The sequence below is a fragment of the Anser cygnoides genome, chromosome 16 (assembly GCF_040182565.1).
Source record: "Anser cygnoides isolate HZ-2024a breed goose chromosome 16, Taihu_goose_T2T_genome, whole genome shotgun sequence".
Lineage (NCBI taxonomy): Eukaryota > Metazoa > Chordata > Aves > Anseriformes > Anatidae > Anser > Anser cygnoides.
In genome coordinates, this window is record NC_089888.1 from 10,284,545 (window position 1) to 10,298,657 (window position 14,113).

Sequence of the window (14,113 nt, forward strand, 5' to 3'; positions counted from 1 at the left end):
CACCCGCAGCATTTTACGAGCAACTCGCCTATCTGATTTCAGGGCTAGCTCAACCAAAGCGTGATGCAGAAGGGCACCTGGGATCGATGACATTTATTTCTCACCTTACAGAAGCCAAACCGAGCCCTGGCTGAGCTCTACATCGGCAGACACCGGATCAGGACACCCGGAAAAATTCAGCGCGGCCGAGTGCCGCTGCTCGGCGTGGGCGCAGGACGGCGGCAAGGTCGGGCAAGGTCAGGCCCCGCTAGAGGCGCCCGCACCGAGCCTGCCCTTTGCTCGGTTCGGCGAGCAGGGATTTCGGTTTTTGCTCGGCCCAGCGAGGCGCTGAGGAAATGAAGGCACCCCGAGGGGCCGCGGCCCCGCAGCACCTGAGGGATGCGGAGGGCGGCCGTTTTTTAATTCACCACCAAACGCGCCACTAGATGGAGCTTTCCAGACGCTGATCCACAGGAGGAGGCAGTTGTGGTTCTCCCAAGCTGTTCCTTCCCTTTTCTAAGGCCAGAGGTGCCCCTTCCCAGTGACAAGAGCCCCGGAGGATGCTGCCTGCCCAGCGAGGGCCGCTCTGCAGCGTGCCAGCGGCAGGGAGAGCCGAGCACAGGCGGCACCGCGCAGCTGGGCGCTGGGGCCGGCTCCTTCACCAGCCACCAAGTTGCTGGGTTGGCAGCAGCGAAGGCCGCCGACAAGGTTTTGCAGCCCTGGCACCCGTCACCTGGGAGCAGGACGTTCTGACGCCACGGGGAGAGCTGGTGCCCCCCAGAACTGCTCCTCTCGCTGGCAGCCAGTCCCACCCGCGGGGAATTGCCTCCAGCCGGATGGAGACGAGGCCAAGTGCCACCAAACCACCAGGATGCCAGCTCAGCGCGTACAGAAACGTGCCAGCTGGCCACACAAGGGTGTGCAAATCTCACCTGGGACGCTTCTGTGCAAATCTCTGCCGGGACACTCGCAGCGCACAGAGGGCAACAGCCACAGGGACCCCGCGGCTTCCCGAGTGCACAAACCCCGCTGCCGTGCGGTTTCGCCCCAGCTTGCTGATTGTGAAATGGCCCCTAACAACACCCGTTAGGCAGGAATTGACCTGTGCTCTCCAAAAAAATCACTGAAAAATCCATAAAGAGCCATTGCTGCTGCTTTTCATTCAAGGCTGTACGGCAGGCGAGACGCCCGCTGGACATTTTAAAGCCGGCATCCGCAGCTGTAGCCATTTATCACCCATCAGCCGTACCTACGACAGCGAAAACCCTTTAACCCCTGCTGGAAAACATCGAGGCTCGGAGCCGCCGCGGATTGCTGAGCCAGCAGGCGTGCAGCGGGAGCCCCCGGCGCCGCCTCGCCTCTCGCAGCGATGCTGCGAGTGTGCCCGCTCCCCGGGGAGCGCGGCCAGGAGCCGCGGGGCTGCGCGTCCGCCCGCACCAACGCCGTGCCCACGCCGTGCCCGCCGGGGCGCAGGGAGATGGAGCTGCCCCGGGAGTGATGCTGCTCGCGGGAGCCCATGTGATGCTGGGCTAGCGCGGCTCCTCCATCGTCCCCCTCCGCTCGCAGGCTGTCATGGCGACTCCCAATAATGTCACTCCCACCAACTGCAGCTGGTGGCCCATCTCGGCTCTGGAGAACGACGCGGGGAAAGGCAAGGAGGGGGAGGAAAATCAGGATCCGACAGATCCCGCTCTCAAAGCCCAGGACAGGCTGGTTTTGTACCACTGGACCCAGTCCTTCAGCTCCCAAAAGGTAAAGCGCTCGGCCGGGTTCTCGGGGAAGAATCACCTCCAGCATCCAGGGCTTACCCTTGCCTCGGGAGGAGGGCTCGGCTCGGGGGAGAGCCAGCAGCTATTCCCCAGGCTGGCAAGGGGAGCGGCGTGTGCCCGGTCAGCTCTTTTGTACCCGCATTTCTGCGTTTCAACAGCATCTCCCTGGGGAGGGGATGTGGGGGGGGGGGGTCAGCCAAATCCTGCTTTGGCTCTGAGACCAGGCTTTGCAGCGGGAGACGCCTCTGCTTTGTACTCGCTCCCGGCCCCTCTCTCGTGTGGCGAGGCGTGCAGACAAAGGCTGAGCCCAGGACCACCCTGCAGCTGGGGGGCCGCGGGACCCCCGCGCCTCCCGGAGCAGGGAGCGACCCCGGGACACGGCCCTGTGCCAGGAACGCTTTGCCCTGGCACTGCGGCAGCAGCCTGGAAGTGCCTGTCCTGAAGCACCCTGGCTCTGTGCAAGGCACCGGGGGGGCAGACAGCCAGAAATCCCATTTTCTGGGTGGTGGCAAACGCTCTTTTTGCAGCGCGGCAGCGGCGTAACAAACCTGACCTCCTGCTGGCCCCTCTGTCATTCCCGTGCCATTGATACCAGAAGGGCAGCGAGCTATTCGGGGGGCCTGGGGGGCACCCATGGGGCCCTGAGGAGCACCCACGGGACCCACTCGAGCACCACAGTGTGGACATCCCCATCTGCTCGTGCGCACCACGGGCCCGTAGGCGCCCGATGCAGCAGGGCAGCCGCACACGCTCGGCCCCACCGTGCTGATCCAGATCCGCACCGGCAAGGGGATGCTCTCTGGGCTGCAGCAGGCAGTGGGGGTCTTTTATTTATTTTTTTGTTGTTGCTGACACAGCCTCCAGCAGCTGGGACCCCTCCTTGGGGCACAGATGTCCCCAGGGGCCCTCGCACCTGCGCTGCCCCTGCCTGGTCTCTGCCGGCCCTGCTCTCAGGCCCCGATGGCAAAAGGGAATGGGGCAACAGCAGGAGCCCAAGGGGGCACCTGGGGTGGCCCCAGCCGGGGTTTGTCCCTCGGGTGGGAGGAAAACGCTGGGAGCAATTTCCTATTGAGGGAAGCGGGCTTTTCCTTGCCTGACTTTAAAGGAAAAAAAAAATTAATTTGTCAGCCCCATAAATAATTAATGGCTAATTCCCCAGGAACTTTGAAGTGCTCATAGAAATGCTTTTATTTGTTAAGATGTATTTTTAGCTGCTGCTGCTGGTTGGAGGAAAACAAGCGATTTGCCTTCATTCAGCAGTTCTGTGAAACATGGCTCTCTGACATCCCTGCAGGGTGTTTTGGCCTGTCTGACATACTTGGTTCAACAATGGTCAGCTCAAATTGAGATCTTGAGTGCACATTCAACAACACCCCGAGCACAGAAAAGAGCAGCCAGGCTCTCAGAAGAGGATGCTGAGCTGTGCACAGCACCCCAGGGCCCAGCAGGGACCCGATTCCTACACCCAGCCCTGCCCCCGGCTCCCTGCCCCAGCTGGGCTCAGCGTTCCCGTCTGTACAATGGGCCAGGGCTGCCTCAGAGGCTGCCTTGCAGGAAAGCAGGAGAGGAGCAGAGAGCAGGGAGACCAAATGCCATGGCACAGGGGGCACAAAGGGGTGCAGGGGGTGGGCAATGTTCCTGTGGGGCTGCAGCAGAGGGAACGGCCAAGAGGCCAAAAGGCAGGGCAGGGCTCCAGCAGGGAGGAGGAGAAAACACACGGCAGGGCTCTCCTTGCTCCCAGGGCTTCCTGGAATACAACAACTGCCTGAAACCCTCCACAAAGCAGAGCCTTTTTCCAAAATGCGCCCAGCAAAGCCAGAGCCTGACCCCGAGAGCAGGGCATACCTGAATTTCCATCCGGGTTTCCTCCAGGCGGGCTGAAGCATCCCCTAGGCACAAGGTGTAGCACTGCTGCAGCCACTGCCGCCTCTTCCTCCTCTTCTTCCTCTCTGGGTGCGTGCCGGTGCTCTGCCCAGCTGGGATCCACAGCCCCATCACAGATCCCCCCCAGCTGGGGAAGCGCCGCCTCTGCCCGACTCCACCTGAGGCCGAGGGCCGAGCTTCCAGCCCCCAGGATCCCACCCCTCGCAGAGGGAGCGAGGTGCACGCGTGACAGCCCGGTGCTGTGCCGGTGGGCGAGGGACCCGCGGGGCCATGCGCGCCCCGTGGCCTCGGAGCACTTTTGGGGCCAGCTCGGGCCCGTTTCCCCCCCGTCCCCCGCTGCAGGTGCGGCTGGTCATCGCGGAGAAGGGGCTGCCCTGCGAGGAGCGGGACGTCAGCATGCCCCTGCTGGAGCACAAGGAGCCCTGGTTCATGCGGCTCAACCTGGGGGAGGAGGTGCCCGTCATCATCCACAGGGACAACATCATCAGCGACTACAACCAGATCATCGACTACATGGAGAAGAACTTCACGGGAGGTAAGGGGGGGCAGAGCCGCGTGGCCAAGCTGCATCGCAGTGGAAATTTAGGGCTGAGTGAGATGCTGTTGGCTGGATGCAGCCGTTTCTCCCTGCGAAGTTTCAGCTGTCCCCAAAAAGAGCAGTGACCAACCAGCCCTCCCAACGCTTTCACGTTTTCCTATGAAAAATATCCTTGAGGTCTCACAGGGTGCGGGGAAAATGGCTCTAGTGAGGTCAAACAAAGGGAGCAGTGCTAGGGACCATGAGGTGATGTGACACGGATCCAGAGGAGGGGACTGGGAAGGGGGAGCCCTTGTGTCCCCCTGGGGCAGGGCTGCAGGCAGTGCCCGGCTGACCCCGGGATGCTGAGCGGTGCTGTACGGCAAGCAGCGCCTCGAGTCCCTTCACCCTCATTTCCCCAGGCTGGGACGCTCGGCCGGGGGGACTTCAAAGCCGAGCAGGGAGCTTTGGCTGCGGCATCACGACGCTCGCCCCAGCATCCATCACCCTTGCGACAGAGACATCAAAACCATCTCAAAATAGCTCCCCCAGCAAGCGCGCCTTGCCAGCCTCAGCTGCTGTCCTCTCCCGGCCTCGCCGCCATGGTGCTCAGCACAGGCAGGGCGCTTCCCCGCCGTGGGGACAGACGGACGGACACCCCAAATCCCACGGGGGAGCCCTCGCCAGCAGCAGCTCCCAGGAGGGGGCAGCCCCACACCCTGGGGGCCCCGAGGTTCATCGCCCCGTGGGGCCGCAGTCCCCGCACCGCTCGGTGCCGTCACCCAGGCGCTGCGAGGAGCAGGTGATGAGGCATATGCTGGCAGCACGCTGTCCCCGCAGGGGAGGGACATCGGCTAACGCCGGTGGCAGGGAACTGCTCTGAGCGCAGTGGGGATTTGTGGCTCTGCCAGGGGACGTTGTGCTCTTTTTTGGGGGGGACAAGCAGCAATATCCCCCCGCAGCAGCAGCTGAGAGCCAGCACAGGTACTAGGGAGACTGCTCCTGCCTCTTCCTTCACCCTCCAAAACACGGCAAGTATTTTTCTTCAGGAGTTGGCAACAAAAATCTTTCTGCCGTCACTTGTGCTTTGCTGCCATGGAGGAACGCGGTGTTCCCTCCCCGCTGCTCCGGGGAAACTCCTGCCCTTGAGCTCTTCCAGCCAGGCGAATTTTCTTACCTCTCCGCTGAGAAGCGTGATGTGGGGAGCACCTGGGGAGAGGAAGGATGGCCCAGGGCCATCACCTCCTTCTGCACCACCTGCTCTGGAGCCATGGCCCACCCAACATCTACCACGAAAAGCACCACCAGGGTGGCACTGCGGTGGTCTGTGGAGGCATCGCCCACCTCGCAGCAATGCACAGGGCTTGGGAATGCCTGTAGTAGAAGGAGCAGTCACAGAGCTTTGTTTCCAGGACTGGAAGTGTTTTCTGCTAGTTATGCTGAGCTACCATTAAAGGGCAGCGCGATAAGCAACATTTTTCCTTTTTCTGGGCCACCTTTGTATGGACCATCGGCTGCTGGCCACAGGCCACAGCACCCACACCGCCCAGACTGGCTGCGGTGTGCAGAGGCAGAACAAACGCCGTCCCCCCAAAAGGATGGTGCAGGACGGGGGCTGGCAGCCAGCAGCTCCTATTTCATTGTGGTCGCTCCCTCCAGCTGCTGGACGGGGCCGTGGTGCTGGGCACGCTGGTTTCCAGCCCTGGCACCAGCCCGTCGGGCGCTGGCCGTGCACCACGAGGAGGGAGCACGCAGGCCGTAGGTTGGTTGTCACCGTTTCATTCAGCCGGGTGCATTTCTCAGGTGGAAAGTCCCAAGTTGTAGAGCTGGAGCGCAGGCAGCAACGTGTGCTTGCTTCAAAGAGAGCTGGGGGGGGCATCAGGTGCCTCTGCTCTTGCCGTTACCTCCCCTTGCTGTGCGCCGGGGGGGTCTGCATCCAACCCTCCACCCAGCTCCCCCATCAGAGGTGTCGGAAGGTTTGCAATACCCAGGCTGCCAAAACTTCTGCTGTCTGTCCCTGCTGGGCCAACCTGTGCCGCTGCCTTGCTCCCACCACCAGCAGTTCCAGAATCATTATTCTGGGTCCTTAATTAGGGAGCAATGTTGGCCACATCTGCAGAAGTCCGTCTGCTGCTGCACCCTTCGCTCAGCCCCGCAGGCAGGCAGGCAGCACACGGACAGCCCGGCCTGCTGAGTCCCAGCAGTAAATCTACTCACTCCCTATTAGCTATCTGCAAAAGCCATAAACTTTTACGATCCCGTAAAGAAACGGGCCTGATATTCTTGGAGGAGACAACAGGAATGGTTCCCTCCTTCTGGTGTCATCTGCTGCGCATTTTGAGCTGTAAATGAAATAAAGGAGCACGACACAAACTGCCACGCAGTGAAAGTGAATAAAGCACAGCAAGCCGAGGATGAGCACAGCTGCCGGGACGAGGGATGCTCATTTGGTTTCGGCACTGGATGAGAGTTGAGGGGAGAGGTGCTTGGCTCCTTGCTCTGTCACCCTCATTAACCCATATTGAACGGGATTTTCAAGCAAGCTCAAAAAAACGAGGTACCTCATTGCACTGGTGTAGGGCGCATAACCGAGGAGACCCAGCCTCGGACCCGCAGGTCTGAGCTCCTTTCTGCAGACGGGGAATGTTTCGTTCCCCTGCTGGGAGCTGTGAAACCAGAGGAGTGCACACAGCGCTCCAGTGCGGGCTAACGGGCCCCTGCTGAGTGCCCGACCCCCCCAGCCCCGCACTGCTAACACCTTTCCCGTTTGCCCCTTTCAGACAACGTCCCCCAGCTGATCCCCGAGCCCGGGACCCCGCTGCACTCGCGGGTGCTGCAGTACCGGGAGCTGCTGGACTCGCTGCCCATGGACGCCTACACGCACGGCTGCATCCTGCACCCCGAGCTCACCACCGACTCCATGATCCCAAAGTACGCGACCGCTGAGATCCGCAGTAAGTCTCCTCTGGGGCAGGGAGCCGGCGGGACGGCACCGTGGCCCTTCCTTCAGGCAAGGCAGGGAAAATGGCAGAGCAAAGCTGCTGGGGAGCTGCGGGTGCCCTGGGGTGGCTTCCTGGCCCTGGGGTGCCCCCCACCTGCCCTCTCCCGAGGGTTCCCCCAGGGCACCGGCTGCCCAGCTGCCTCCCTCCCCAGCGGTGCCATCACCACACTCAGCGCGCAGTCGTGCAGCTCTTTTTGGGGTGCTCCCTTCCTGCTCCCCCTCTTCCCTCCGGTAACTCCAAGGGGACGGGTGGGGGAACACAGCGAGGTTGAATTGCAGAGGGTGGATGAATTGGCACCAGACAGCACACAGCCTCCAAGCACTCATGAAACATTGACGATGCTTAATATAACTCAGCAGCAGGGCTCGCTCCTGAAGAGTCCCTCTCCAGAAAAGTGACTTTGTCTGGATGGCACCGTCCTGCCCCGCACCTCCGCCCTCCGGCACGCTCCAGCCCCAGGCAGCTCCCGTAACAAAGTCACGTTTTACCTCCCACAAGAGGGACCTGAACACCAGGCTGAACTCATGCCTCGGATAAAGGCGTCGTGCAGAGCCCGGTCCCCTCCCCAGAGCGTGCTGCTGCATTGCTTCACGCTCCCCGCCTGACTCACCGCGCTGCCCAGGGCCTGCCAAAATGTTTCAAAATGTCTCGCCTTCCAGAGCTCCTGGCTGGTGGCGTTTTTCCCAAACCGTCACAAAGGAGGGGCTGTGCGATGGCTGGGCAGTTCAGGTGCCCTGGTGCTGGGGGTGCCCTTCCTCCCCGTGGCGCTGCCCTTGACGGCCCCAGGCGATGGCTTGGCAGCCCAACGGTGCTGGGGAAGTGCCTGGCTCTCCCAAGAGGGGCAGGGGAACTAAAGCAGGGTGATATTCGGGCTGTCTGTGAGTTACCAGCCAAGGAAAGACGGCTGGGGGGCTTGGAGAGCACCCCTGGGGGAACAAAAGGCATCTTTCCCTGTGGCTGCTACAGTCTCCTGGGGGAAAATGGGGAATTTCCCCATTCCGGGGCAGCAAATAGCCTGCTGCTGGCATCCCCCGCAGTACCCCTCCTGGCAGCACTGGCTGGAGATGGGGCTATGCAATTCCAAAGGCAGCTTTAGCAGTTAAAACACGCTCAGCCCCGTACCTCTCCATGCTGCTCTGCACACACACAGACATGGGGCGGCTGCCCAGGAGATCCCAGCCCAGAGGCTCGATCTGCTGGGAAGGACGTGGCAGGAACTGGAAGATGGGGAGGGTGGTGACGGCGCTGCCACCCCCTGCCTACGGCAGCAGCGCCAGAGGTGCACTGAGGAGGGCAGTGCTCGGCCTTGCTGGGTGGGCAGCGGGGGCGCAGGGCAGGAGCGGGTGATGCTGCCGGGATGCAAATTCACTGTGGCAGTGAAATGCCGAGTTTTCCCTTGGGAAATCATCCCAGCAGCTCCGGGATGACTTGCAAAGGCAGCAGTCACACCTGATGCAAGCCATGGGGGCTGTAAATCAGGCAGCACAGCCGCTGCTCTGCTGCCAGCCCAGGCACAGCCTCGTGCCCTCCTTTCAGTCCCTCTCCTGCTCCATTGTGGCAGCGGGGTGAGGCACAGCTCAGGACGGCAGCGCTGTACCTGGGCTGGGGGATGCACAGAGCTGAGCCTAGGGACCCCTCTGCTGGGGCAGGGACACCTGTGGTGACGGCAGCCTTGGAGGTCAGACCCATGCTAACAAAAAAATAAAACAGCCAGCTTGGCTCCCCAGAGCCTCCGCTCCGGGCAGGGGCAAACCTTGGGCTGGCAATGGCAGAAGGTGCAAAGCAGAACTGGGAAACCCCATTAGTGGAGTTTTATCACCTCCTCCCCTCCCTGTGTCTTTTCCTACCAAATCCCTCTGCCTGCGCATTGCACAGAGGAGAAGAGGCCGCTCTGTGCAAGGAGCTCTTGCAACAGGCAAAGTCCGCGTGGTTTCAGGCTGGTGTGAACACATCTGCTGGCATTAGGCAATTGCCAGCTCTTGCGACAAAGCAGAACCTGATCCCTGCTGCCAGCCCAGACCCCAGCAGCAGCCTGGGACCTGCGGGGGAACTGAGGTCTGAATTTTGCTCCATCTGGCACAGAGCTTCGCTGTTGGGAAAGGGCTGGCAGACTGAGCCAGGCTGAACCGAACATCAGCTATGCTGCTTAAATCTGACTCCTCTCCACTGTTTTTGGATGCCTCTCTGCCAGGCCTTTGGGGCAGGCACCAGTTTTCTTCATGGTTTTGCCCCATGCAACACTCCCAGCAAAGGGGCTGAACCACCCTGCTCCCAGCAGAGCCAGGGAAAGTGGCCCCAGAGGGAGCCTTCGTGCTGGTCCTTTCTTTTTTCATTTTTAGCAGAGGAACAGCACTTCAAAGCCATTTAATGCATCAAAAAGTCTCTCTTTTTTTTTTTTTTTCAAACGAAACAGCTGGATTGTGCTTGCAAATCCCCCTTAATTGAGCTCTTTGAAGGGAGCTCAGCTGCCTCCCAGGCTCACCTGCAGGACAGGATAACTCCAAAACTGCACCTTCAGCCTGCTGAGCTCACCAAACACACCACTTTCTTGCTGTAAAAATCTGTGAGGCTGCAGCTCACCAGGGAAATCTCCAAAGGCCTCAGCTCCTGTCTGCCCCAGCTCGTCCCTACCCCACCAAACAAAGCCAGCACCTCTCGGCGGGGAGGAAACACGCCCGCAGCCCCTCTTTGTGTCTCCCTCCAGGACACTTGGCTAACGCCAGCACGGAGCTGATGAAGCTGGACCACGAGGAGGAGCCGCCGCTGACGGAGCCATACCTCTCCAAGCAGAAGAAGCTCATGGTAAGCTGCTCAGAGGTGGTGGGGCTGCAGGGACGCATGGCTGGCCGGCCATCCGTCTCCCACCCTCACCACGGCTCTTCACCCAGGCCAAGATCCTGGAGCACGACAACGTGAACTACTTGAAGAAAATCCTCGGCGAGCTGGGAATGGTGCTGGACCAGATCGAGGCCGAGCTGGAGAAGAGGAAGCTGGAGTACCAAGGTAGGGCTGCCTGCATGGGGTGGTTTTCAGCCCAGGCGTGATTTTGGGAGGGCTGATGGCTTCACACCCAGTGAAAGCCCACCCTGAGCTCCATGTAGATTGTATGGATGGGGCAGGGGCTGCTCCGGGAGTCCACACGCCTTGCTTGCTGCAGGGGACAGGCAGCTCCTCTGTCCTCACATCTGCTTTGCAGGAGCTCCAAGGCCACTGCAGCGTGGTGTGGCACGTCCCCAGCAAAGGGCCACCAGCGACCCACCAACCAGACACTAACCCTGCTGGTCCCTCACTCCTCTGCTTTGCCCCCCATCACCTCCATCAGCGCAGGAGGAATTTGGTACCTGTGCCACTGTGTGTCACCACACAGACGTATGCCACCACCAAGTCCTCTCGCCCTCCTGGCTCCCTCTATCCCCAGGGGTGCTGTCATCATGGCGAGTCTGAGAAACCAGCCCAAAGCTCAGCGGCAGGAGGGAAAGGATGCGCTGGCTGAACAACCAGGGCTCAGCCACCTGAACCGCCAGCAGCGACAAGTCAGAGTGGGCCAGCGCTGTGACTCCGCAGGCCGTGGCTCTGCGGGCCCTGCTGTGACTCAGCGGTGGTTGCCCAACTCTGGAAAGACCAGGCCGGTCCCGGCTGTTGTGCCATGAGGAGCACAGGCTGCTGAAAGCCCAGGAGCAGGGACATAGTCCTCAGCCCCTGGGTGCTGGTGTGCACCCATGGCACACGCAGGGCACAGAGTGCCCAGCTCCCAGCACTGCCGCTTCTGACCTGCTGCATGAGGGCAGGGAAACCTGGGGGCCCTTGAGGGGTCCTGGAGAGGTGTGAGCTGCACAGAGCCCACGTAAGACAGCAGCAGGTGGGATGGAGCCACTCCAGCCAGCCCCAACATCAAACAGCACTGCTGAGAGCTCCCCCCCAGCCCCCGATGCCCTGGCACAGCTGGGCATCGCTTGTCCTGCTGCCACCTCCATGTTCCCCCCAGTGCTACTTGAGCAGGGCTCCTGACCCCATCCCCAGGACACATGGAGGTGCCAGGGATGCAGCCCAGACGTGCTAATGAAGGGGTGACCCCACAGCTGCCCCCACTTGGGGAGCCGTGCGTCACACGGGGTGGCACTGAGGGGACTTTGAGGCCCTGGCTGGGGACATGCTGGAAGCTCCGAGGCATGTTGGCCTAATTGCGTCCAACGAAGCCCCTCGTTAGCAGATCCAAGAGGAGAGGCCAGCTGAATTCACCTCATTACCTGCCCTCGGAGGTGCCAGGAGCTGCTTTTGCCCGCAAACCCCCAGCACACCTCAGGGGTGCTGAGGAGCAAGGCAGGCCCCAGCACCAACCCCTCACCTCACAGCGTCCTTGGGGCCCAGCAGCACCCGGCAGGCTCCAGCTGCAGCACCCCCACGCTTTATTAGCCACCAAAAATATTTACTGACTAATTAGGCACAGGCAATCTGTCCACTCGGGCTGTGCCTCTGGCAGGATTAGGCAGGCTGCCAAGCGGGTACAAACGAGGCCTGCTAATTACCAGTAATTCCCCTGGCCTGGCCCCGCAGCCAGCCCAGCTTCAGCAGGGCCCACGCAGGATGCAGTGGGGGCCTCTCCCACCTTCCCCCAATTTCAAAGGGGCATCACGCAGGCTTTCCACCCCACCTGTAGGGCAGAGCCTCACACAGAGCAGCGGAAAAGCCTCACAATTAAGGATTTGATGCAAACTAGGAGTTTTGATGTGGGAGCAGAGCACAGACGCCTCTCCCCATTGCCAGCACAGGCAGCTCCCAGCCTCCCCTCCCCAGCACACCCCAGAGTTTTGGGGTGTGCCCAAAAGGGCACTAGGGGTGTCTTTAACACTACCCTGACCCCAGCCAGCTTCTTCCAGCCTGTTTTATTCCTGGACATATCCCACATGAGGTTATTTCCAGGGTCACCGTTTTCAGGGGGCCATCAGCACTGTGGTATCTTCCCTCCCGGCCAGCCCTCACACCCAGCTCTGCCTCCCCACAAAACCCAGCTCTCGGCACAAATTTTGGTGGCCCCGAGCAGGGGCCCAGAGCTGGAGGGGGGGACAGAGGCAGGACCTCTGTAACAGCACGCAGGGAGTGCAGCCAGGCTGGGCCAGCAAATGGTTTTGATTCCCAAGGATTTCTCACATCCCTAAAATAGGACGTGTTACCATGCCACCCCTCAAACAGCTCCCAACGCCCAGCGGCAGCCAAGGACAAACGCTCCCCGAGCACTAACACAGCAGAAGGGCTCGCTGCACCACAAAAAGCCATTTCACAGAGAGTGATTCGTATCTTCATACGGGTTATAAATGATAAATATATATATAAATGATCATATATATATAATATATATATAAATGATCAGCCCAATAGATAGGGTTTGGTCTTTGGGGACATCAGAGAGCTGAGAAAAAGCATTGGGAGTCTAATCCAAATCCTATTCCTTCCATGGAGCTTTGACCAAGCCTCTAAGTGCCCACCCAAGGATCTATTCTCATCCTACCTCTGTCACTTCTTTCTCCAGGGCAGAAGTGTGAGCTTTGGCTCTGCGGCTGCGTCTTCACTTTGGCCGACGTCTTGTTAGGAGCTACCCTGCATCGCCTCAAGTTTCTGGGACTCTCTAAGAAATACTGGGAAGACGGCAGCAGACCTAACCTACAGTCCTTCTTCGACAGGATACAGAAACGCTTTGCCTTCAGGAAAGTCTTGGGAGACATACACACCACGCTCCTCTCAGCAGTGGTACCCAACGCCTTCCGGCTGGTCAAGCGGAAACCTCCCTCCTTCTTCGGAGCCTCCTTCCTGATGGGATCGCTGGGGGGAATGGGATATTTTGCTTATTGGTACTTAAAGAAAAAATACATCTAATGCTGGCTGCTTGGTGTTTAGTTTGGTGTCTCTGTGCTGTGTGAAATTATGATGAAGCCTCAGTAACTGTAATGAAATTTGAAGCAAGGTATGACTAATTATATTGTTTAATGTAACATTCCATAGTCTAGAAGTAGAAAAGTATACTGCAAGGAAATAAGACAACAACAACAACAAAAGCATCAACTTGTAAATGCCTTTTTTAGGGTTAAGTATTCAACGCCAGCGAGAGGCTCAGGGGGTCACCGGGCTCCCCGTGCCCACCGGGAAGTGCCGCCGGTGCAGGCCAGCTCCACTGGGAGAGACAGGAACCCTGAGAAGTTTCCCAGGTTGAACCACGGGACTCGGATACTCGGTCCTCGATGTCTGTTTCCGAAGTGTTCACCGGCCACATTTCACATGTGTAACTAGCGGGGACTTTTTTCTTCTAGAAGCCATTCTGTCGTGCTCGGAGGCTTTCCTGGGAGCAGGGTGCAGTAGCTGGTCACGGTCAAGATGGATTTGCATTCTTCAATTTCCCATTTTTTAAATTATTTTCCTTAAAAAGAATATTTTTTATTGAGCTACTCTTAGCATCTATCCACTTTCTATGTCTGGTTTTGGTGGGCTTTTTTTTAGAAAAGAATTTCATGTCTGTCTTTAACTGCCACACTTTCCTGCTGAGATAAATCGTTTTGACTTCCACCCTGAATTTTGGCACACAAAGGGAATTATTGTTTTAGCCTTTTGACTCTGTCTTGAGTTTTCTTTCGTGGATTTGCAAAGCATCTCTCACCGCCCGAGCATACCTGGACTCTGAAAAAGTACTACCGTTTTCCGAACTGTCAGGACTTTTCTGAAGAAACTTTGGCCTTCTCTTCCATTGGGGGCTCTTTTCTGTCATTTCCTCGCTGTGTGTTTTCTTAGAGACACTTTGCACAGAATCACGTTTATGACTTTCTTGTGCCTTTTGCATGTTGGAAAGAATAACGGGCCTCACTGCTACTCGTGCTTTGAAACTGAGATCCTCAATAAACCGTATGGGAGGAGTAACTGCTTCCCATTCCTAAATGTGTTCAACAAACTCCTAGTCTAATTTCAAAGCATGCCCA

General features: G+C 59.1%; 1 protein-coding gene across 1 annotated transcript; it reads left to right on the forward strand.

Moving 5' to 3' along the window:
• Nucleotides 1-1,096: 1,096 nt before the first annotated feature.
• Nucleotides 1,097-14,076, forward strand: GDAP1L1 (ganglioside induced differentiation associated protein 1 like 1). Its single transcript, XM_013189446.3, has 6 exons — nucleotides 1,097-1,731; nucleotides 3,975-4,167; nucleotides 6,930-7,103; nucleotides 9,856-9,953; nucleotides 10,040-10,154; nucleotides 12,679-14,076. The coding sequence occupies exons 1-6, from the start codon at nucleotides 1,552-1,554 to the stop codon at nucleotides 13,020-13,022; spliced, it is 1,104 nt and encodes a 367-aa protein (XP_013044900.1). The 5' UTR covers nucleotides 1,097-1,551; the 3' UTR covers nucleotides 13,023-14,076.
• The last annotated feature ends 37 nt before the right edge of the window (nucleotides 14,077-14,113 follow it).

Bases quoted from the DNA above. Each gene is read 5' to 3' on its own strand.
- GDAP1L1 (XM_013189446.3), top strand. From the start codon at position 1,552: ATGGCGACTCCCAATAATGTCACTCCCACCAACTGCAGCTGGTGGCCC. The intron at 7,104-9,855 runs GTAAGTCTCCTC...GTCTCCCTCCAG, and splicing joins CGCGACCGCTGAGATCCGCA to GACACTTGGCTAACGCCAGC. The intron at 10,155-12,678 runs GTAGGGCTGCCT...TTCTTTCTCCAG, and splicing joins GAGGAAGCTGGAGTACCAAG to GGCAGAAGTGTGAGCTTTGG.